A 26532-nucleotide genomic window follows, 5' to 3' on the forward strand; every position below is an offset into this window, starting at 1 on the left:
GAACAGTGTCTGCAACATTTATTCTAGGGTACAACCATGCCCCATCAATGAGTTTGTGCTCCTGTTGAATAACTTCAGCAATTTTAATTGGATCACATTGTGGACCTGTGGGAAGCTGTATGGACGTATCGACGGATTTCTGTACATGTTGAGCACAATATATCGGTGGTGTGTCGCTGCTCTTTGAAGTGGTCTGTGGAACGTTCCCATGCCCGTAGACCAGGCTCTGGATGTCTGCATAGTACGGAAGCATGTCAAGATCGATGCTTTGTGCGAGCAGCGGTGCCTGACCAAACATCATCCAGGAACAAAATCCGGTCACATGTTGCACCTGCTGTGTCACCAAGGACCATTGCGAACCATCTGCTTGCAGCAGGATTACAATTACATCATGTGCCTCTGGCCAGGCTACCACTGCCACCACAATACTGCCGAGCACGGCTATTCTGGTGTCATAAAAGAGTCAACTGGTGAGGGGAATGGCGTTCTGTTGTCTTAAGTGATGAGAGGAGGTTCTGTCTGTATGCAAGTGATGGATATACATGTGTACAGCATAGAAAAAGAGCCAAAGGAAAATCAGGTGACAGAAGTAAGCTAAAATGGGGAACTGCACAATTTATTAATACAGAGTGGTCAGAAAAGGAAGTTTGTTCCTGTATGCATATTTCTTGGTTATTTTTGGCACACTTTATTATTTCTATTATTTCTGAAGTTAATATGGAGCCCTGGTTTCAAAAATGAAGAATTTGAGGTACTGATCTGGAGTGAAGAAATGATTGTTTGTTATGAGGTGTTTGGTGAACTGTGACTTTGACAGTACCATACCTTGTGTTGATATCAAACCTTCACTCTGCAGAAGTTATGTTTCATATTTAAATGTTATGCCTCTAATATCTGAATGTGCTTTATTGTTTGTAAGATTAGATAATTTATATAGAGTCTGCCATATGTAATAAAAATTTGGCATTTTTGTTGTTGTTGTTGTATTTGTAGGCTGAAGGTGACTTTGAATAAAGGCAAATTGGATTTATTTGTGGTAATAACTACATCTAAAACTTACCATTATGAGTAAATCTCTGCTACAATCATTAAATATTTGAATAAATAGTGCCTCAAGATTAAGAAACCAGTTTGTATGATAGGAAAAGGCAAGGGAGAAGCGAGTATTGCCAATTAGTCAGCTCACTAAAACTGTAGATGCTTTTGTTTCAGGCTGTAGTACATCCTTATTTTGAATCACTATACTAGTATTAATAAAAGTTGGCATTTATTTGGCATTTCTCAGAGGGAGGTCCGTTTACTGCCTGCCAGAGCGGGATAAAGGGAGTGGTGGTATGGTTGCCATGGAAACGAGGGTGGGGCGACTGTGATTGCCATGGAGATAAAACTTCTGGGCAGCTTGTCTTGCTGGGAGTTGCCAAACCTCTCACTTCACTTGTGAGTTAGATATTGTCGCAAGCAGTTCAGTGTGAGTGGCATTCTATTCCTGTTTTGTGGCCGATAGTACGTTTCTAGTTGTATTTTAAATACTATTTACGTACGTACGTACAATCATTGTATTTTAATTTATATTTCGAATACGATGAAACGCGCTGGGTACTCTACCGCTGGGTGGTGTGGAAAAGAGTACACATGATTTATGACTCCCCCGCCCTCCCCACGCACCCTTTTCCCCTTGAACTCACTTTTTCTTATTTGTTTTACGTCCTGTACTTATGCCAATAAGATGTACAGAGACAAAGTATAGGACAAAGCGCATGTTGAAGGATTTGTCAGGCTATAGGTACAACTCCTGTTAAAGAATAATAATGTTATTGATTTTACGTTCTGTAGCACTTTCAAATACCACCGGACTGAGCCAGGATCGAACCAGCTAAATTGGGATCAGAAGGCCAGCGCTCTACTGTCTGAGCTTATCAGGCCGGTCCCTGTTAAACATAATGCAACATGAGACCAAGTCAGTCACAGTCACAGCAAAATTTGTCCCATTTGCGATCACTCCCATTACAGTGGAAAACAAGAATGTGAAGAAAGACCCGTTCATGTCACAGCGGTCAGAATGAAGGAGGGAACAAGTGAGCCGGAAGCGAGGGGTAAGAGAATGTAGAAAGGAATGCTGGAATGTGGCAACATCGTGAAATGGCACGTGCAATGCTCCTCCCTCCAACTTTACCTGTCAAACGCCAACTTTAGTTAAGTCTAGTATAGCTACCAGTGATAGAACGATGCTGAACTCTCAAATTTAAAGAATGGAGGTAGTTATTTATTCCAGTAGCCTTAAAAGTATTATTTCAACAACTGCAAATTAAAATTATATTGAGATGGATTGAAGAGAAAACATAAAATGGAATTTGAGGTATTTCATAAACCAATCCGTTGTAATATCATTCTGCAATGTCGTTCTTATAGCCATTTACTAGTCCAACCACTGCTGAATGAGTGCTGCTATCTTCGCGTGAGCTGCCTTCATCTGTGGTGGATCACTGTTTTTGGATGTGTACATGTCTCCACAGTGAGAGAAGCCTGAAAATAATACCGAAAGTTAAGCAAATAACTAATGGTACTTCATTAGGTATATTGACAAATCATTTATGTATAGAAAGATGAAGAAGAATAGGAACACACAATTACAGTGACCTGAGAAAAAATGTACTCGATTACAAATACTAATTACTTTTTCAAAAAGTAGTTAGAGTTCAAGTGCTGTGTGTAATTGTGCTGATGGCACGGAAAGTGATACAGATGACGATGGTGGGCAAAGTCTTTCAAAACAAGTTCGTACCTTAGTGCAGACTAACTTCAATGACTGGAACTGGACAAAAAGTGACAATATCCCTGTTGTACATACATTCAGTGAATACAGCGGGTTAGTGATAACTTATTGAAAAAGTTACTGTGCAGACAACTGCCATAGCATGGGATTTAAATGTGTTTTCTCAGTGAACTGCTATGGTATTTAAATAGGATGCAAATGGGCAAATGAGTAAAAATTACATTTTGTGAAAACTAACGATTATGAGTAAAGATTTATAAAAAAAAAATAATAATTACTAGCAATTCAATTACTTATTCTCGATTATTTCCCAACTCAGCATATATTACTACTTTCGCATCTTGCCATGTATGCTATGTGACTTCCATCCCCTTGAATTCAGATATACACAGTTATACACTACCAGTAATTCTATATACCGTAGTTTTAATATTTACCATCAATGACAACAGCTTGTGCACTTGGAGAGAGATCTTCAAGGACTCCTAGGACATGCCACGGATCTGAACCACCATTTACAAACACCACATTAGTAACTTGGGGATTTCGTCCCCCATACAGCAGGTTTGTTCTCTGAACTGCCGAGTCCACAAGATCCTTGTTAAACCTAGAACAACAGACTTAGATCAGATTAATTCAGTGATATGCTTCTATAAGTAAAATTTAATAGTCTACACACATAAACATTAATTACTGTATAATGCAGTCTGAGCAATCCTAACCAATGGTAAAGAACTTTGTAAAGTACTTTCATTTCAGTATAATCAGCTGGCCATAAATTAGAGCAATGACCTTCAAACGCACAGCGAGTTGGGAAAAACTGCTTCAGAAAAGCACAGTGTATAGTGTATTGAATTCTAAATAATAGATTTTGAATTATTAATCGCAGACATTTCATAATAATGATACAGAAACACCATAAAACTTATCAAAAATAAGGTTCCTAGAAGGAAACCATAATTAACATTTAAGCTCTTTAGGCTTTTTTAATTGTGAAATTACACGCATTTCACCCCAGTGTAGCAGTGGGCTCATCAGTTGGATTGCTACACCTTTCCAAGACGCTGGCGGCTAGTGCACCGTTGAGACACCACTGCTATACTGGGGCGAAACACTGGCAATTTCACGATTGAAAAAGCCTTTAAATGTTTTTTACCATAAAACTTATTTTCTATTGCATCATGCTTAATAAATAATGTTTTAGTGCCCATCATCACTGGTGTACAATTGTACACCCTTTTTAGATCTGAAAGTTCTGGTACTCAAGGTTTCAATTATAAAAAAGTGCCAGTACTATATACTGGAGGGTACCAGCTCAATTTAACTCTTGCTTGTGCTAACAAAACAAGCGCTTTGTTGATGTGCTCAGTGATTCTGATTATAAAGTTCACAGTAACTATTATCCATCACGGTTTAAGTACACCATTCAGCAATGAGAAACATATCTTTTTGAAAAGGAATCATATGGTTGGTAGAATACTTCAAATGATTTCCAGGAAGTTTTATGCACCATATAATTCATTTAATTATATTCTGATAACATTATTGACATCATGGTCTTATTTTAATTGGGTGTATCCCAACGAGAATATTGATATTGCTATGGTATTTGGGTGGGAATTAACCTACACGATCAAACTGTAGAAGACAGGACAATAGCTGGTCAAACCTATATCTGGTTCTAAATATCCAGAGTCATTTAAATGTACCTGATAATTTTAAAAAGATCACCTTTCTGATACTTTTATTTATTAAATTATTATCGATAGGATACATAATCAACTTGTAACTACAACAAAGATCATCAAAAAGATGGAGAAATATTACCGAATATTCTCAGTAGGCCATTACAGATAAACATTATATCTGATTTTGTACTTACTCTTTTCCATACAGAGCAGCGCATTGATCAATGAAGAATTCCAGTGGAAACCCTTTACTGAATGGCTGGTTGGGTGAATCAGTTGTCTGGTAGTAGCCATATTCTGAACAAGTTTGGTATATCCAGGCCCGATCTGTTTGAAATAATAAATATCTGTTATTGATATTTTCTTAATAAAGAACAAATAATAGTGTCTAAAAGCAAAAAGAACTGATGATAGATTATCTCTGGTGCTTTTTAACTTGTACATGGAAAGTACTGTAGTTATTACAATCAACAGAAAGAAACTACCACTTCTTATTATCCCTAGAATGGTAACAAGGAAATTTAACGCTTATTGGTAACTATACGCTTCCAAGGCGTACATGGCGCAAACAACGTCTGTACTGTCTCCTATGTTTCTTTTCTCCAACGTTCTTCGTGTTAACTACATCACTAAGTATAGAGGTTAATTCAATTATATTTTCTTTCTGAAACTTGAATTGCGTGTACGTCTATGAGGCGTATTGTTACCATTCTAGGATTAATACTGAACATTTTACAGACGTTTCATCTACAGAAGATGATCTCCAGTGAAAAATCTATGTGTTTTAGATTATAACAACAACAACAAAAATGTTTCAAATGAAGATCCAAAATTCATGACTTTTGGTAAATAAAAAAATGAAGTACAGTAGAAGCTGTTTTATTCAGCAATCGAGCATTCCAAAATTTCTGTTAAATGGAAAATCGATCAAGTGCTTCATCAATCAATCAATCAGTCACCACTGATCTGCATTTAGGGCAGTCACCCAGATGGCAGATTCCCTATCTGTTGTTTACCCAACCTTTTCTTAAATAATTAGAAAGAATTTAGAAATTTATTGAACATCACCATTGGTAAATTATTCCAATACCTAACTCCCCTTCCTATGTATGAATATTTGCCCTAATTTGTCCTCTTGAATTCCAACTTTATCTTCATGTTGTGATCTTTCCTACTTTTAAAAACACCGCTCAAACTTATTCGTCTACTAATGTCATTCCACGCCATCTATCCACTGACAGCATGGAACATAATGCTTAGTCAAGCTGCTCGTCTCCTTACTCCCACGTCTTCCCTTATCTGTGACTCCAGTTCTTTTCTCTATCACTTATGTATATAAGAAAACATAACGGTCCAATAATACTGCCTAGTGGACTCCCTCTTAATCATTACAGGATCACATAATGCTTCACCTACAGTAATTCTCTGAGCTATATTTTCTAGAAATGTAGTCACCCATTCAGTCGCTCTATTATCTAGTCCAATAACCATAATTTTCATCAGCAATCTCCCATGATCTGCCCTATCAAAAGTCTTGGATAAGTCAATAGCAATACAGTCCATTTGACCTCCTGAATCTAAAATATCTGCTATATCTAGCTGGAATTCTACAAGCTGAGCCTCACTGGAATAACTTTTATAAAACCCAAATTGCCTTCTATCAAACCAGTAAGTAATTTGGCAAATATTTCTAATATTATCAGAAAAAATTCTTTCCCAGAGTTTGTGTGCAACACATGTCAAGCTTACTGGCCTATAATTAGCTTACCGGTATCTGTTTTATGTTTATCACCCTTTCCTTTGCACACTGGGCTACTACAGAAACTCTCCTTTTATTTGGTACAGCACCTTCACAGAAACAGTAATCAAATACATGTTTGGAACATCGGGAGTTTGTATAGAAAATCGATGTCTCCAAAACACCTGTTACTTCACACCACCCAACTTACTGAGCTTTATGTATTTGAAGCACAATGTCCAAGCAAGATTCCATTCATCTACAAAGAGAGATCACTTTCTGTTCATGGAACATGCATTCCTTACTTCAGTTCCTTTACATCCACAGACACTGAACACATTCACTGGAAATAAAACCAGACTTACATGTGGGGTTTGCATCCCAGCTGTCATTGCCATAATTTTGTACCAATGAACTGAACCTTACATCCAGACAATTGAAATGTGGTGCCAATGAAGAGTAACGTTTCAGAGGTGTACCTCCATATCGAGGATCTGTCACTTGGTTACAGACGGCCTGTACTTCTGATCCACTGTATGAATTATATTGAACAAATCCAGCAAATATTTCTGCCATTGTATTCTGGAGATTATATATGTCATTCTTAGCATTCAAGTCTAATGGTTGGCAGAGGCTGCAATGAAAGAAAAATGTAGTATTGATAACTTTTCAAGGGTATTGTACTCTGTCACACTGAATTTATGAATGTCCTAAGCAATGGATTGCAAAAATACTACCACAGTCAATAAGTGGACTCACACCACAACTCTATAATGTCCCCTTAAAGTTGCCACTGACCACTATATTTTTTCTTTTTTATAATTTGCTTTATGTCGCACTGACATGGAAATGTCTTATGGCGACGATGAGATAGGAAAGGGCTAGAAGTGGAAGGAAGTGACCGTGGCCTTAATTAAGGTACAGCCCCAGCATTTGCCTGGGGTGAAACTGAGAAACCACAGAAAACCATCTTCAGGACTGCTGACAGTGGGATTCAAACCCGCTATCTCCTGAATGCAAGCTGATAGCTATGAAGGCAGATCAAATATAAATGGAAATTTGAATGTACCACTGCTGTTAGTAATAATTCTGAGGCGGGGCTTTGCCAGAATGTTGATGGGGGTGTCTGGAGAAGGGGTTTGCACACGTGAACAATGGTAGAGAGCTGGGCTGCTTCATTATGCCATGAGTGAGCAAGGGGTGCACACGTCTGTTGCGCAATGCATCATTATCAAATTTCTCATAAAAGAGGGCACCAAACCTTCCAAAATTTTGAGGCGGCTCCGCGCACAGTTTGGCGAAGAAACACTTTTGCAGACTCAAGTGTATGAGTGGGCTAAAAAATTTGTGGAAGGAAGAGAAGCTGTGGAAAATGAACCTTATGAAACAAGATCATGGACAAGCATCACTGCAGACAACATTGTTGCCATTCCTGACGTTATTAGTGAAAATCGGTCAATAAAAATCTAGCAAATTGTTTTAGCCATAAGAATAAGTTACAGAAGTGTTCAAACCATCATCCAAGATGAACTACATTTCAGAAAATTGTCTGCCACGTGGATTCCTCATCTCTTCAACCAGGAACAAAAACCTTTACACCAGGAAGTTTGTCAGAGACTCCTGCGTCGCAACGAGGAGGAAGGAGAGGATTTCTTGCATTGTATTGTGACTTGTGATGAAACTTGAGTGTATCATTACACCCCAGGGTCAAAGCAAGCAAGCATCAGCAAAGAGATGAAGCAGGTCCAGTCAAGGCCAAAACACGCCCATCTGCTGGAAAGGTGCTTGCAACCATTCTCTGGGACTCCACAGACGTTTTGCTGGTGGATTTCTTCAGGAACAAAGGACAATTAATGCAGCCTATTACCGTCACCTTTTGGATTAAACAAAAGCTGCATATGCAACAAGCGACGCCTGCGACCAATCCAAAACGTCATTCTTCTCCATGACAATATAAGGCCACATACTGCCGATTTAAAGTGGGAAAAAATGGAGGAAATTCACTAGACACCTCTGTAGCACCCTATGTACAGTCCAGATTTATCGCCCTGCAACTACAATTTGTTTGGACCACTCAAACAAGACTTAGGACAGCGGTTTGTACATGACCCAAACTGCGCAGCCACTTGCTAAGCATGTCTGTCAATACTGATATAGCTGTTGGAAGCAGTGTTGAAAGATATTGGCAGGAAGATCCTGTATGGCTGCTCTTGTGGCAATGAGTCACTGGTAAGATCCCTATTAGAGTATGGTTCCAGTGTACAGTATATATAGGACCTGCACCAGGATTACTTGATACAAGAACTGTAATAGATTCAAAGAAAAGCAGCACAATTTGTTCTGGGTGATTTCTGACAAAAGAGTAGTGTTACAAAAATGTTGCAAATTTTGGGCTGAGAAGACTTGAAAGTAAGGAGACGAGCTGCTCAACTAATCAGAATGTTTTAAGCTGGCAGTTGAGAGATGAGTAAGCTTGAGTGGAGTTTTTAAAAGTAAGAAAGATCATAAAATGAAGATTAAGTTGAAATTGAAGAGGACAAATTGGGGCAAATGTTTGTTTGTAGGAAGAACAATTAGGGATTGGAATAATTTATCAAAGAAAATCATTTACGAACAGACTAGGTGTCTGCCACTTGGGCAACAGCCTTAAATGTACAGTGGTGACTGATTGATGATCTCCTTGACAAAATAATATCTATATCCACATACTTTGCGTTCAAGTGAGGAAAAGGAAGGAAATTGTATAGTGTGAGATCAGGTGAGCATGGAAGGTGTGGTAAAATGGCAACCTGTTGCCTTACCCATTCCTCTTACACAAACACAGCAACAGCCAGTTCTTCCTACACCACAGCTCAGCATCAAATTAAATAGCATAGACAGTTTCCCCATCTCTCAAATTTTGGCATTCTCATGTTCTGTCACTCATATTCAACTACCCTTCACAACATAGACCGTAGTTCTGCTTGTATTGTATGCACACAACTGACTCTCATTGAGACAAGGGAAGAATTGTCACTCTACCATACCATGGTGCAAGTTATCTGGGATAGTGCAGTATAACAACACTGTGCACTGTGCACTGTCCAGTTAAGCAAGCAGACTCAAATGCAGTGTATGACCTAGTCTGGAAGAACAAGACACAAAATTCCTACAGACATCAACATAAGTATGTAAATTATTCACATTGCAGTGCAGATAGGGAGTGACGTCACTGCGTGGAGCCTCGTCATTTGCCACACAGCAAGCCAATTGAGGGAGAGCCTTTACAGTCATCGGCCACTACGCCACTGGAGATCTCAAGTGGTACGGAAAATACAAGAACTGTTGAACTGAGAGCCTCCTGTCTCCAGTGTTTCCACAGGCTTCTGGTGTGTGATGTATCTCAAAAGGTCATCCAGGTATGTAAGACGTGCGAGACTGGCCAGGGGTTGTTTCAGTTTGGTCCAGTGTGTAGGTTCAGTCCAGTGGAGCTGAGTTGAGTGTGCGAGTGCTGTTGATTAGGGAGTGCAGTTAGTGTTGCTGTGGACAGTTACAGCCTGAGTTGAGGAGGCACTCTATGGGGTGTTCCATCCGTTGAACTGTGTGTTTGTTCTGTGTGTCTGTAGCCTGTAAGTTGAGTCTCTTGGGCCAGCTGCTGTAAGTGAGCAACATGTTTCTGGAACAACGTGGAAGGGAACACTGTGTATCGGCATGGGACAGTCAACGAGGAGTGAATGGACAGCATACGGCATACTGAACTGTGACTCCACCATGTGCAGGTTGTGAAATGAGGACTGTGATAACAGCAGTGAAAGTAACTCTGAGAACTGAGAGACTGCGCTAACCAGTGTAATTGAGTGTGCTGTGTCATGTAAGTTGTGGTTTTGGTATGTCTGTGTGCTAGCTTGTAAGATTAAGTAGTAGTCCAACTGCTAAATCTAGCCACATCGTTCGCTCATGTAAATGTCTAACAGAAACTATTGCATGCAGTACTATTCATTGTGAACAATCCCACCCCACACTATGCCCTTCCCTTTTTAACACCTGTTAAGAACACTTCATAATCTCCTATCTCTTTCTCATTATCTTCCATTACTCAAATATCCTTAACTCCTTCATACTATTGAAGAGAGAATTCCATGTTACATTGTATAAGAACAACCTCAGATTCTATCAAATCACCTTACATCCTGAACATATATTTACAATATTGTTTATGTTGCATAAACTAGTCAGTGAATATGAATTAGTGATGTTATGAACAAATATGAATGAAAATTTAATGTTTTAGTCTTCTACTGCCACTTTACTGAATTAGTGATGTTATGAACAAATATGAATGAAAATTTAATGTTTTAGTCTTCTACTGCCACTTTAGTAAGTTATGGAAGTTTTCATGAATTTATCTTAGCTGCTGTTGTCTATTACCTTCAGAAACTGGGTTTGGAATGTTGCCAGTTCTTTAGCTTCGGTCTTGGTTTTGGTAATTACAATGCTAAAAAGAGAAAGATGTTCCACCTATTCAATACAATAATATTGTTGCACGAATTAATGTAGCAACATATTTAATATGTTATGGGACTGGTTTCGTCATATGTCCATGTCATCATCAGCCGACACAAAAATGGCAAGAAGTCAACACAGTTGTAACACTTATGACACTTTTCTTGAATTAAAAATAGAAGTTCATGTAGAGGTTCTTGAGGTGAGAAGAAGTTCTGTGAGTAATAACTCTGTTTCTTGGAAAGGGGAGAGGAAGTAGGTGGGTCAATGGGAATGTGAGCGCAATGACTCTGCACATTGGAGAGGGGGAGGGGGCTGCTGCTTCTGCATGTTATAATATATTGATTATAATGATTTTATAGAATGTGAAGATATTTTTTTTAAACAAAACATGTCATTCTGTGTTTAGTAATGTGGGTTTTTTTTACAGGTATTTTATAGTGTTATATATTATGTTTTGAACTAGTGTGTTCGACAGAATGAAAAGCTTTGAAGTTGCATATGCAATAAGTGTAAGTGTGAATAGTGGATGTGTGTGTATGAGACCTTTTCTTATTACAATCTGCATGTGTTGATGAGTGCACCTTATGTAACAGGACCTACACTTGGCCAGGTAAGAAACAATGTTACAGCAGATACTCTAAACAATTTCCATTGGCACATGCAAATTTGCTGCAGGTAATGCAACATAATGTGCATTTCTCCAATTTTGATCAAGTATAATTAACAAACAGTAGTAGTGTCTCCTTGTCATTGCCCCATTCACCTCCCTGTGCTTTGCCTCAGAGGAGAGATTCATCCTGTCTATTTTAGTCTGGTGTTAATGAATGGAAAGAATTTTTAAGTCATATTTAGATCAATGCTTTAATGGCCTGTCTTAAAAGACATGTAGCTTTTGGGGTTTTTCTGTATGAAAAAATCTTTGTGTTCCATAAAGACTTTGTTCAGTATTCTCAGTAGAGGAAGATTTTCTACAATTTACCTCATTCACATAGCAAAACCCAAATGTTTATTAAGTTATGTTGTTCAAAATTAACGAAGAAGAATACATACTTGAACAGTTTTGTAACTTCCTGAGCACCTTCTTCAGAATTTAGCAAGTTTTGCAGCTCCTGTGTAGCATTTTTCACATCTTGATAACACTGAGGGCTACTAGCATTCAGCACAGAGCCTACAACTTCATAGTAACCTAAAAATGTAATGATGAATTAGAGTAGTGCTTTTCAACAACATGAGACATAATAAAGATGCAATTTAAAATCTCACATATGATCTTACAAGTTATTCTCAGATGAAAGCAACATATTTTAAATTTACTCATAGTTGAACAAATCTGTTAAAAACTAGTGAAAGCACAAGTATCTGTTTGGTTATCATTACTTAACTTTCCTCTTTCTTTCGACCTAAAACCAATCCATTTTAAATATAAGGGGCAATCAAATGAAAATTGAACACCCACCATAACACACATTCTGCACAAAAGGTGGCAACACTGTTATTACGTATCGATACTGCCATCGTTGTGGTAGGAGAACTGCACTGTGACAACTCACAGGGCCGCAGTTGTTGGTTTATGTCTTTGTTGGTGCGCAGACTGATCTAATGTGTTCGTCCAGCTGTAGAAATGGAGGCAAGCAAAGAAGAGCAGAGAAGTATGGTTTGTTTTCTGGTGACACAGTGCTCTGAAGGCACTTTGCAGAAACTGTGACACGCTATAAAGTCAAAATGCCCTGGAATGCTGTTGGACGGAGTTATCCTGTTGCATGATATTGTTTGCCCCCATACTTCCAATCTAGTGAAGGCTACGCTTCAGTGATTTGGTTGGGAAACACTTCAGCATCCTCCATACATCCCAGATCTTCCACCTTGTGATTTTCAGATTTTGGGTGACCTGAAGAAAGACATTCGTGGATGTCGGTTTCACTCAGATGAGGAAGTGCAAAAATGGGTGCGGTTGTGGATCCATCAGCGACCTACCTCTTTCTACAAAACTGCAATTGATCATGTTGTCTCCCAGTCGGATAAATGTATTAACGCTTTTGGTAATTATTTTTCAATAAAACCATTCCATGGTCATGTTGTAGTGGGTGTTCGGTTTTCATTTGACTGCCCCTTGTACATTTATTGTCCGAGCGACAAGGATTAATGCAGAAAACTCAACTGAAACACTGTCACAGAGGTCAACAATAACATGTTCTTCCAAAGTGGAGAACTAAATAAAAATGCTTATTATTTGTCTTACAGAATTAGTCTTTAACAAAAAGCAAACAAAATTAATTATTCAACAATAGCTGTAAACAAATGAACCCATGAATAGCATGTCCATGTTGCAGAATGACAATTAAGATAATTACAAACAACAAAGACTTAATTAACACATTATTAATCCACATCATGTTTTCCAGTGAAGCATAAGTTTTACGTTGTATGTCCTTGCTGCCACTAACCCTGTGTGAGAAGCTCAGCTGCCTATTCAGAAAAAAATTAGTGAGACACTGTCTGCAAGCCACCCAATCTGAGTCAGATGCTTACACTTATGGATCTCAGCATCATTACCCCTTCTGCAGGAGCTCCTCCACTCTAAGCCATTGGCGCCTTCAGGTAGAAACACTCAAGAACATGTGGTACAGGTTCATAAAACAATTATTAAATCCTGGTGCATGGCCACGTTATTAAAATGGAGCAAAATGTTCATCACAGTTCTGTCAAAAGTTGTGTTTCTTGGAGGCTTCAATTAAATTAAAATAGTGGCACCTGGATGGTTCATCTTAAGGTCTAGCAGAATAAGGTTGTATTTGATCAAATATAAAACAGAACCATGTAGCATTCAAACGGGGACATCCTTGTGTAGAAATACATAGTCAAGTGATATACTTCTGCTTTCCAAAATGGATTGCTGTTAAGGATTTGTCCATAATATGAAGCTTAATGTGTGCAAACGGTGCCAATTTTTGGAGCACAATAATATGTTGGAGTTAAATTCTGATGATACACTCTAATATTGTTAACTTTAGCCTTGTAGAGACCTGTTTTAGTGTTATTTATATGTCATGACTTATCTTAACAACAACTTTCGACTGAAGATGATCCCTGGAAAACGAAACTAGTAACGAATATATTATGTAATTTTTATATATAATAAAAAGATATTGAATAGGTCGAACCGTTTTTAGCATTTGCTTCGCTGTGTGTAATTGCTTTTCAATGCGAATTAGCATGAAAATCATTGTTCATGCTGGTAACATTTTGCCTGTGAAAATACTGTGTGATGTTCATTATTTGTTTTCAAACTGCACCCAGCATAGGACAGTCTAAAAATCTATGTTAGCATCCTTTCACATCCAGCATTTCTACTGAGCTTGGCTTGCTCTTTTATTTAACGGGTACCCCTCCATAATGGTACAAACTATGACTTTGCTATGACAATGCCGCTCAGCTACTATGCACTGAAACAAAATTTTTAACTTACAAATATACATTTTTTTTTTTTTACAAAAAATACATTTCTCCCTGGCCAAAGAGTATATATACAGTATTTACCTGTGAAGTCAGTTTCAGCAAACACGGGTGCACTTGAGGACACAGCTCCATGAACTAGATGTGGAAATTTGAGGCGAGCCCAAGCTGCGAGATTCCCTGCGTAGGAACCTCCAAAGACGATCCACTTTGTTGCATCATTCAAAGCATACTTTGTGTTCATGGTCTCTATGAAGTATGCCACATCAGCTAAAGCATTGTCTGTACGCAGATAGTGTAAGTTTGCTGATGAAAGGCTCCTGTATGTAGCAATATTTGGAATAATAGTGGTTAGCTTCTTTGAAAGCAGTCTTCACTGAAGCCAAAAGAGCTGAAAAAATTACTACCTATTCTTCAGACTTACAGTAAAACCAAATTCCCTGCTTGCCAGACTATAGTTTTTAGATAATCTATTATGTTGGTCACATGCGACAACTCATTGAAAAGATGTAATTCAATGTACCAATGCTGATTTGCTTTCTATATTACAAGAAAACATTTGACTACATTCCCTGGTGCAAACTTTGGGAAACGTTGCATGAAATAGGTGTTCATCCTCATACTACAGCTTTGATAAGAAAAACTTAAATCAAAACATCACCATCCAAGTCTCTGGACTGTGGCTTATCAGAGTCTTTCAGAGTGTCAAACAGAGTGAGGCAATGTTGCAATCTATCCTCCCTGTTCAATGTATACGGGCAACACATCATGCAAAGGGCTTTGGACAGATGACATGATGGAGTGTCCATTCGAGAAAATTGCAGATTCTACATTTTGCTTATGATACCATTCTGTTGGTAAGCAGTGAAGATGAACTTACTGAATTGTTGAAGCAGATAGAAAGTGAAAGTCGCCAGCTTGGATTGCAAGTGAATTGCAGCAAAACTAAGGTGGATGTCTAGTAGGACTGGATGTTGTTAATGTATGTCATTATCTTGGCTCCTTGCTGAATAATACTGGCAGCTGCGAGCAAGTTATCAGAAGAAGAATTGCTCTTGGAAAAGTTACTATAGACAAGCTCTGAATGATCTGGTGTGACCGATTTGATTTATGTCTTGGTATTTACCGTCTTCTTCTATAGCTGTGAATCATGGACATGAACACCAAGAACAAAAAGCGCATGGATGCATTTGAAATGTCGTTTGGCAAATGATGCTACGAATACCTTCTACGGAGAGAAGATCTAACTCCTCCATAATCAGAGATCTTGGTAAACCAATGTAACTTTCTACTCTTGTTAGACAGAGAACCCTGCAGTTCTTTGGACATGTTGTAAAGAGAGATAATAGGCTGGAAAAAGTAGTTGTCCAAGGTAAAGAGAATGGGATTTGCGAAAGCTTAATAAAGATGTGGTGAATGAATACTAAAAACTGCTTTGAATACTTGATAGAGAGGTTTCACAAATTTATTGTTACAATAATTCTGGTGACAGCCTAGAGTATGTCTTGCTCTAAGAAATACACGACAGTCAAAACACCAGATGATGAACTGTCTGAGGAGATCCACAGAAACATGAATAATTGTATTTTGTCTTAAATTGCAGGAAGTATGACCTGATACGGCCAGATAAAAATTGAGTTTGCATAGACTTCAGCACTAGCACTGTACACTGAAGTCAATGCTGGATCTCAAGAAGGAATGTTTCTCTCATAATGGATCCATTCGGAATTGCGACTGAGGAAGGAACTATGTTGGTCAGTGGTGGAGCGTGAGAGAATTTTCTTTATGTAAGCTAACTGTATGAGACATGAGAAGTGCCTATTTCTAAGAAAGCCAGCACTGACAACTGTGAAAACGACTGCACCGTAAGTTTAGTACCTCACGCCTGCAAAATATTAACATGTATTATTTACAGAAGAATGGAAAGACAAGTTGAAACTGAGTTGAGAGAAGATTAATTTGGCTTCAGAAGAAATGTAGGAACACATGAAGCAATCCTGACTTTACATCTGATTTTGGAGGATCGAATTAAGAAGGATAATCCCACGTACATGGCATTCGTAGATCTAGAAAAGGCATTCGATAATGTTGATTGGACCAAGCTATTTGAGATTCTGAAGGTAATCGGGATCAGATACCAAGAACGAATAATTATTATCTACAATCTGGATAAAAATCAGTCTGCAGTGATAAGAATCAAGGGCTTTGAAAAAGAAGCAGCAATGCAGAAAGGAGTGATGCAAGGCTGCAGTTTGTCCCCCATTCCTTTTCAGTGTATATATGGAATAGGCCAAAAAATGAAAGCACAGAGGGATTTGGAAAGGAATCAAAATCCAAGGGGAGAAAATGAAAACCGTGAGATTTGCCAGTGATATTGTTATTTTATCTGAGACTGCAGAAGATCTAGGGGAATTGCTGAATGGTATGGATGGAGTCTTGGGTAAGGAGTACAAGATGAAAATAAATAAGTCCAAAACAAAATAATGGAATGCAGTAGAACAAAGTCAGGTTTTGCAGGTAACATTAGACTAGGAAATGAAGTCTTGAAGAGAATAGATTAATATTGTTACTCAGTTAGTAAAATAACTAATAATGACAGAAGTAAAGAAGACATAAAAAGCAGACTAGCACGAGCAAGGAAGGAAGAAACATGCATGATAACTGGTTCAGAAAGAAAGAATAGAAGCTTTTGAAATGTGGTGTTACAGAAGAATGCTGCAGGTGAGAAAGATAGATCGAATCATGAATGAAGAGATACCGAATCAAATTGGCGAGAGGAGATCAGATTGGCTAAATTTGACAAGAAGAAGATATAGAATGATAGGACACATCTTAAAACACCCAGAATTTGTTCAATTAAGTTTTGAGGAAAGTGCAGATGGTAAGAATGGTAAGGGTAGGCGAAGGTATGAATATGACAAGCAGATTAAAGTAGATGTAGGATGTGGAAATGAAAAGATTAGCACAGGATAGGGTGACATGCAGAGCTGCATCAAACCTGTTTATGGACTGATGACTTAAACAAAACACAAGATGCTAAATGGAACACAACCTTCATGAAATAAAATCTTCATATTCATTGATGTGTGCAGTAAAAAATGAAAGTAATCAGGCTGAATTACAGTTTCCTGAGAAATATTTTACTTAATTACAATAACTAATTATTTTTTCAACAAGTAATCAGTAAAATCAGTAGACTTAAAAGGTAATAATTATTGAGACTAAAACATACTCTGTTGGATGACTGTCTCCATAGAAACGATGTTCTAGTTCGAATGCCATCGCACCAAACTTCGCTGCCAAATCCATCATGTGGCCTCCTCGAACCCATGCTTCGGATGCTGATGATTCGCCACTGATGAACAAAAACGCTGGTCCTGAATCTTTGTAGAAATTCGTGTTCACAAAATATCTCTGAAAACAAAAGTAATAACAGACTTCTCAAACCATCACATTAGTAATAAAATAATTTCATTTGGCTATTGCAAGCCTGATACCTGGCCCAGAATCAAACCTGGGACACTATGAGCTCAAGACTATACTGACCATTCAGCCAAGGAGCTGGAAATAATAATAATCATCATCATCATCTCCTTCCTCCACTGCTTTTCCCATACCTGTGCGGTCGCATGTGCTAATGGTGTCGTACATGTGGAACGGCCGAATGCCTTTCCTGATACCAACCCTATGTGGAGAGAAGTAGTTAATATTACATGTTTCTGTGGTGGTTGGTAGTGAGGTGTGTTGAATTGATCTGAAGAGGAGATTGTTGGGACAAACACACACACCCAGTCCCTGAGCCGGAAGAATTAATCAGACGCGATTAAAATCTCTGACCGCCCGGGAATCAACCCGGGGCCCTTTGAACCGAAGGCTTTAACGCTGACCATTCAGCCAAGGAGTCGGACAATAATAATAATAATAATAATAATAATAATAATAATAATAATAATAATTCATTTACTATACTTGTCTTTCTAAGATGGTTGGCATATGAGAGTTTCACAATTTAGCTCATAGAACAAGCAGAGTGTTCGACTTTGAGTCTGAGGAATGGTCATATATTCAGTCCCATTACTGAGAAGAGGCGTTATCCACAAAATAATGCTCTATCTAAGATTTATTATTATTATTATTATTATTATTATTATTATTATTATTATTATTATTATTATTATTATTATTATTATTATAAATACACTTTCAACTTACTAAGTTGTGTTAAGTACGTACAGGATGTAAGGGAAACTTATTTTTTTTAAACGTGAGAGGTGTATAGGAGGTATATTTTGTTACAAGAAGGTATGGTTGTCCAGAGGGACAAAAGCCAAGTCAATGTTTTTTGTTTGTTTTTTTATTTACGTTCAACGCATTGCGAGTGTTTGTAAACACGTAAGCTACGTACAACTCATGATAATAGACTTTTCCTTTATCGGGGCCCGCACCCCCTGCGTGACGATCAACCCAAGCTACAGCGCCTCTGACATGCTGTTAATTCTACTTAGAGAAAGATACAGTAGAGAGGACTGAGAATGAATTATGCTCAGGGAGTATCGGACTGTCCCCATGATCTGCATTTTACCAGGCAGATATGGTGATGATGAGGTATTATAGTAGTATAATCAGGTGGTAAGGGCCAGGGAAAAACCACATAGGCGGAAATAGAAAGTTGCCTATATGTAAAACCTGGCAACTGCAAATAGACGACAACACTTACATGCGCAGGATGAGAATAGCACAGTGAGGAAGAACGATGTGCTGGAAGAGTGGCAAGAGTTGTGGAAAGGAGCGTTATTTGTAACGAGAACAGTGTGAGGTAGTAAGCTAGGTTATTACTCTCACCCGAAGCTACTTTTCATAATTTGTGAAGTCCATGTCATTTTGATCATATCCTGTTATTCTAGACAGATTTAGATCTTACGTACCGAGCGAGTTAGCCGTGCGGTAAGGGCCGCACAGCTGTGAGCTTGCATTCGGGAGATGGTGGGCCCGAATCCCACCGCTGGTAGCCTTGATATTGCTATTCCGTGGTTTCCCATTTTCACACCAGGTAAGTTCTGGGGATGCACTTTAATTAAGAATTAAGGGTACAGCCACTACCTTTCAAATCCTAGCCCTTTCCCATCCTTCGGTTGCCCAAAACCTTCGATTTGTTAGTGCGACTTTAAACCACTAGGGGAAAAAATTTTACGTAGGCATTCGGTACAAAACCACCTTCCTCACCAGCATGGATGATGATAATTCACTTTTCTTTCGAAACATGTTTAAACTGGCCCTGCAGTGAATTGTCACTCGATCCGTACGATGCCGTGTGAAAAGTGTGAATGTAAGTCTTTTCCACATAGACAATTAAACGGCACGCTTTCCTGTACATTTGGATACCTCGTGAGTTAGCTATTCGTTTGCCTCTGACACGTTTTTATTCCTGGAGTACTTTTCGGTTATTTTTTTGTAGTCTTCCAACTGAAGCCTAGAATGCGAGGAGTTTTACGGAGTTTGTTAGTATTCGCTTCGATTTTTTAAATATTTGCTTTACGTCGCACCGACACTGATATGTCTTATGGCGACGATGGGATAGGAAAGGGCTAGTAGTGACAAGGGAGCGGCCGTGGTCTTATTTAAGGTACAGCCCCAGCATTCTCCTGGGGTGAAAATGGAAAACCATCTTCAGGGCTGCTGACAGTGGGAAGAAAGTAATAGAGTAAATGAAGTTCAAAATAATACAAAATTGGATTATTACTGAGGACAGCCGGATAAGACAAATATGTAAATACCAAGTGGAAAATGAAATGCCCATCACTAAATTGTGAAGATACGGTATGAGTTACAGATATAAGAAGGTGGTATCAGAGGAGAAATGGAGGCGCAGGGATTCTTAGATAAATAGATGAGATGACTTAAGGTGTTATTACTTAAGCCCAAGATGAAAGGAAGAGGCAAGAAATTAAAGCAGAGAACAGAAATAGACGAGAAATACAGTAACAATTATAGCAAATGCCAGAAAACAAATTACGGTGTGAAATAATGGGCTACACTCCGCGCAACCGTTCAAATATTAACAGCCCCTGTTAATGCTATTCGAGGACGATTGTAACCTGCAACGGTATTCCGCAAATATCCCGCAGAATGGCAGATTGACGTCTGTCTCGCTTTCTACCCAAGGAACAACAACGAGTTTACAAGAAGTGACGAAAATGGCATTCTTTACTTCCCTGCCGACAAGCAGCCATAGACGTTCCCATGGTAACCGGTAGGTTCGTTGTCGGTCTTATCGACCACACAATGCAGAGCATGAAAGCCGCAGAAAACAGTAATTTTCCCCATCATTTGAAGACCAAACGAAATCTATATATAAAATGAATGTTGGGTAGGTAGTTTGGCATAGGGGGTGAGAAGGGTGGGAAGAAAAGAAAAGTGGCTTGCCTAACCAACAGTATGTAAAGATAATGATGTGTTTCTTAAAACTTGTCTTCTTTTTCTTCTTCTATAAACGGTATATAAAAATGAAAAGTCCGAGTTCAGTCCCCATGGCACAGACGGTGAGAAGGAGTGAAGAAAGAAAATGTCGTAAATGACAGAGATTACGGGGAATGTGTCTGTACGTTTCAGTATAGCTCTCAACCAAACTAGATACACATATTAACTTACAATCTGGAAAAATGACCGTAAGAGCAAGAAACCCCTAGCACCCCTAAAGGAAGGGGTGAAATGTAAAAATCCGAAAAATGACAGATATTAGTGGCGACTTCATAGTCTTTGGGGAAGCTGAGATGAACCGTGATACTGGGTGCCGTTTGAGCCAAAGTTCATTCCCAATCGGGATGGGGGTTTGAAGGGGTGAAAGGAATACACAAAATGACCGAGATCATGGATGTACGTGTGCTTGTTACAGAATAGCTATCAACCTAACACGACGCTCATATGACTGTTTGGGAAAGAAAACTGTAGGGTAAGACACCTCTACGGGCGGGGGTGGAAAGGGGTGAAATATTAAACTAATAGAAAATGACCAATATTAAAAGCGAAAACGCCGTTTTTCTTTTGCATTTAATTAAAGAGTTTAGAAACATCTAATGCGGTTGAATTAATAAACGCGGGCGAAGCCGCGGGCACCTTCTAGTTATGTACATTAAAAAGTTGTTTGAAGGGACGTTTCACATATAGTCCACGGATTTTACAGAAAATCGGTACTCTAAGAGAAAATGGAGGAAAACTGTTCTAGTTTTCGTATAAACCCCCATTTTTAAATCTTATGCATATCTAAACCTTCCCCAGGATGAGTATACTCTAAATATGAGGTCCGGTCGGGATCTATCCAGCCGTTTCGTCCTGATGGTGGAACAGACACGAAAAATAAAAACCACTGGTACAGTCTTGAGTTGACCTAAAACAGATGTATTGCAGAATGAAATGGCCGTCATTAAATTGTGAAAATATGAGTTACGGATATAAGAAGGCGGTAACAGACTAGAAATATAGGCGGAGAGATTCTTAGGTAAACAGATGAGAAGGTAACTTAAAGTGTCACTTCTTAAGCCTACAGAGGCAAGAAATTAAAGTGAAAAACAGGAGTAGAAGAGATATACAGTAAAAATTATAACAAATTTCAGAAAAATTGCGGTGTGAAATAATAGGCTACACTCCACGGTGCTGTTCAAATATTAAGAGCCCCACTTAGTTCTACTCAAGGACGATTGTAACCTCCAACGGCATTCCGCAAATATCCCGCAGAATGCCAGCTTGACGTCTGTCTTGCTTTCTACCCAAGGAACAACCATGACTTTACAGGAATGATGACGAAAATGGCATTCTTTACTCCCCTGCCGGCAAGCAGACATAGACGTTGCCATGGTAACTGGTAGGTTCGTTGTCGGTCTATCGGTCACTCAATGCAGAGCATGAACGCCGCAGAATACAGTAATTATCGCCGTCATTTGGAGAGTACCGGTAAGCGAAATTATGTACATAACAAAAGTTGTTTGAAATGAAGGAACCTTTTACATATAGTCCTCGAATTTTACAGAAAATTGATAATACAAGAGAAAATTGAGGAAAACTGTTCTGGTTTTCGTATAAATCCTCAGTCTATCCTGTGATTTTTAAATCATATGCAGATCTAAACCTTCCCCTGACAAAATATGAAGTTTGGTCGAGATCTATCCTGCCGTTTCGCTGTGATTGTGGAACAAACAGACACGAAAAATAAAAACCAATTGTACGGCCTTGAGTTAATCTAAAACGGATAAATATCTGAAAAATTGGCAAAAGAAACGAACTTACAAACAGCGGCCCCCCTACAACTTTATATGGATTAAATTATACTTAAACCCAATAGTCTTCATTGCCTCTACTACTATATTACTTTTTTTCTTTTTGTCCTAGATGTTAAGCAATGTTATGTATTCTAGGACAACCATGTATCCTATCCTTCATTGATTAAGTTAGTGCTAATTTTGTTTCCTGTAATATGTTTTCTTTTGCCACATAAATTTTTAGAATGCAGACAAATGTTGCTGTTCTTCCGGTGCAATCCGCTCTTTATTTAATAAGTTTACGATCGTATGGAATACTTTCCCTCTTTCTATGTTGACTGTATATTCATTACTCAGATATTTCTCAGAACTACGAGACGAAGCATGTCCTTGTAATCAAGTGATCTCTTTTGATACCACAAATAATACATGCATTTTAATTAGATAGCGTCAATGTGGTTACCTAATAATGAAGTTTATCAGTTACTTAAGCGAATCAGTCTCCCTACATGCTCTCAATAGATGATCCTCTTGTATTGATTCCTACATAATAAACAACGATTTTGTCATGTTATCGTAGACCCTTATTCTCATATACACCCACTGACCACCACATCATACCTCTTACTTCTCTAGTAAATTGTGGCGAGTTATTGCACAGTAAATAACTGATTCCCGTTTACCTTTTATAAACTATATTCAGCAATCAAGTAAGTCATGGCATAAAACAATGGAAGCGTTAAAAACGAACTTTAGTATGAACTGTGCCCTTTAGTGACGTCCTTCGGGAATCGTTCGTGGAATCAATGACAGAGCTGGATCGTTCTGTAGATATTTCCTACAACTTCTCTATTGGTAATCCTTTCTTTCTTGGCGGACAACGTAGATTAAGACCCAACAAAGAGTTATACAAGGAGACTGAAGGAATTATAATGTCGATGAAGAAAAGACGAATACATTTATGTTCATCTCTTACGTAAGACTCAAGAAAGGTAGACTTGAAAGCATCTTACACATTTCGAAGGGGAAAAGATTGTTCCCACGTGATTTATGGAGATACATGTCGATATGGAGAGAAATGTGCATTAATCAGGGAGATATTCAAACCAGGAGCCACTTCCGACAATTAGTTTCAGACTTCAGTAGCTTCCGAGAAGATGTAGAAAATAAATCTTCAAAAGCAGTCTTTTCAGAAATGAAACTCTATTGGCAGAAGATCAAAGCCAGTGGAGGAAGTACTTAATCCACCACTGAAGAAGCTACTGGTTCTGCTAACTGAAAAAGTTACCTTCATTTCCCGTTTCTCCTTCCATGCGATGTATAGAATTTAACGGTTACAATTTTATTTCAAAAAGTAAATTACAAGTAAATAATTTTTATAAGTAACGACTACAAGTAAAAATCACTATACAAATTGTGGCATGTGCTACAAGAGTATATATATTTGACCTAGTTGAAGTAAATTTTGGATCATTTAAAATCGTATTAAATTTTATCGTCTAAATTTGTGGGACATCCTGTACTGCACGTGCCGATTTTTCTGAGACTTGCGCAAGATACAAGCTTCGAGAGGTTTCCTAACAAGTGGCCAATTAAACACTTAGATTTTATTTGTTTGAATAAATCGAAAGGTAACTCCTGTGCTGTCATCGGTCATTAATTTTGCTGTGCCGCTTCCGGTTGCACCATCCGGCACGAGATACCTTCGGGAAGCGCGTCGCAGGATGTTTGAATTCTGTCTTCCGCATCATGTAGAACGGACGTGTTGTCCGGGAGCTCTGTGCTGCATGGTGGCTCTGGCTTCTCTTGGGGTAAGCAAATCTCAAATTTCCTAATGTAAGTTAACTTTATTTTATTTCACTTCTTAAGTTGTTACAGCAGTTTAGCCATCGATTTTTCTATCAGAAATCAATTGTAATTTACGGTGGTGTAAAGGGGTTTTACATCCAAGTTCACGTTGCCACGAGGAAAGCCTTTTTAACAGTTTTGTAACTTAAATTATTTTTTCATTAAGCTTGACCTCAGTAACTCTGATTCTTTTTAACATGTTTTCCAATGACCTGTATTTTATTTCTTTAGTGAAGGTGGTCGCTTCACATTTAAAGTGTTTTCCATGAACACTAGCATCGGTAAGACTGTAAGAGGTTTGTTTTTCTATTTACGGGTTTTTGTTAACGGTAGTGTTCATTATTTGAATCTTTAATGTTTTATAATAAATAAGTATTAACTATAAGTAGACATAAACTAAATTATTAAGCTTTGGTCGAAGTTTCGGCCACAAAAGTTCTTCGATCCACAGCCTCGTAGGGTTCCTTCCACTGTCCACACTCTGCTGTTAGTTTCCGTGTATTTTACCTTGTTTAATTTTGATTCATGAGATGGTTTTAACGATTCTAAATTGCATTTAATGCTCAGATGCTTTTTTTCTTTTCTAATTGTTTCATTAATGCCCCCAAGAGCCGCTACACAAATATTTGTTATACGTAATTCGATTATTTTTACTCAGTTACTTTGCAACTAGAAAAAGGAATGCAAGAGTATGGAATGAAAATAAACACAAAGAAAACGAAAATGTTAAGAGTATATGACAAACAAGATGTGAAGGTAAAAACAACAGATCAAATTGAACAGGTTGCACAGTACGGATATTTGGGAGCTTGCCAGCAGACAACTGGATTACTAAAAAGGAAGTAAAACCAAGAATAGCAATGGCAAAACCAGCATTCAAGGAAAAGAACGCTTGTTATGCAGCACAATGAGGATGCAGTTGAAAAACGTTTGGTTGAATGCTTCTTGTGCAATATTTTTTCTGTACGGCTGTGAAACCTGGACGTTGAAGAAGAGAGAAAAAGACAGAATTTAAGCATTCGATGTGTGGGTTTGGAGGAGAATGGAGAAAATAAAATCCTGGACAAAATGAAGAACAGTACAGTGCTGAAAAATTCAAGGAACAAAGAACTCTCCCAAGCCTGATTAAAAGGAGGAAAGTGAACTGGATGGGATATATATTGAGAGGAAAAGAGCTTCTGACAACATTTCATGAAAGTACAGTGGAAAAGAAAAAAAAACTAAGAAGGACAAGAATAAAAATTCTGAACGAAGAGAAAAGGGGAAGATACCAGACTGCCAAAGAGTTGGCCTGGGACAGGAAAACCTGGAGACAGCTATGATGTTAGGAACCTGCCAAGAGGCAGAACACCTGATTACAACGATGACTGAAGGTTTCCTCCGAAAAGCTAACATAAATCCAGAAGCACGTGTACCTTAATCAAGGCCACGGACGCTTTCTTCCTACTCTTAGCCCTTTCCTGTCCCATCGTCGTCATAATATCTATCTCTGACGGCGCGACCCAAAGTAAACTCCAACAACAATCATTATCGTGTTGCCCCAGCCACGCCAAATAAAGGTGAATCTGTTACCTGTTGCCACGTTGTTGTTATGGTAGGATTATAATGATCTAATTTCTGCTCCAGCCAATCTGTTGTCACATTGCCAGCATCACGGCGCGCTATTGGCGGTGGGAGATCCCAGCGCCTGAAGAGACCTGGTGGACGACGAACTGCAGAGACAGTGCTCGACAGCACTGTAGTAAGAACAAGAAACCTGACTCCACCTCCACACAACATGGTATCACAATAACTGAGTGGTGGTACACAGATGGTATCTCATATAAAAACTACTATAGATATGGTGACACTCTGAGACAAGTGTCATTTATAATTAAATGATTACTCTTGTTTGGTATATCTTATAACCGCATCACTTCAGTTGCGTACTTTGGGCAATTCCGCTGATTAGATAATTCATTTATCTTGATTACTAAATTGTAGTGAAATTACCACCATATGTAACCTTGCGAGTTAGAACACGTTTCAAAAAGGGTCACGTGTGGCATATACTTCTCTTTGGGGGAGGGGGGGGGGGGCAGTTGTGATTACCAGAAGTAAATAATATAAATAATTAATTCATACGTTCGTTCATCGATACAGCCTGCACTGCCACGCAGAATAATGAACTTTTCTACGCACTCTCGCCAAAGATAATTTCTTTGGCGTTTCCTTTCTAGCTCTTCCGCCGAAAATTTCCGTAGCTTGGCCAGTGGCATTTGGGGTGCATTTCTCACACATGCCAACTTTTTACTA

General features: G+C 38.5%; 1 protein-coding gene across 1 annotated transcript; it reads right to left on the bottom strand.

Moving 5' to 3' along the window:
* Positions 1-292: 292 nt before the first annotated feature.
* On the bottom strand, positions 293-26053 carry LOC136883575 (putative serine protease K12H4.7). Its single transcript, XM_067155967.2, has 8 exons — positions 25810-26053; positions 17370-17551; positions 14222-14457; positions 11735-11870; positions 6565-6833; positions 4656-4788; positions 3211-3380; positions 293-2523 (listed from the first exon to the last, which is right to left on the bottom strand). The coding sequence occupies exons 1-8, from the start codon at positions 26014-26016 to the stop codon at positions 2417-2419; spliced, it is 1440 nt and encodes a 479-aa protein (XP_067012068.2). The 5' UTR covers positions 26017-26053; the 3' UTR covers positions 293-2416.
* Positions 26054-26532: the final 479 nt, after the last annotated feature.

The sequence above is a fragment of the Anabrus simplex genome, chromosome 11 (assembly GCF_040414725.1).
Source record: "Anabrus simplex isolate iqAnaSimp1 chromosome 11, ASM4041472v1, whole genome shotgun sequence".
NCBI classification, from domain to species: Eukaryota; Metazoa; Arthropoda; class Insecta; order Orthoptera; family Tettigoniidae; genus Anabrus; species Anabrus simplex.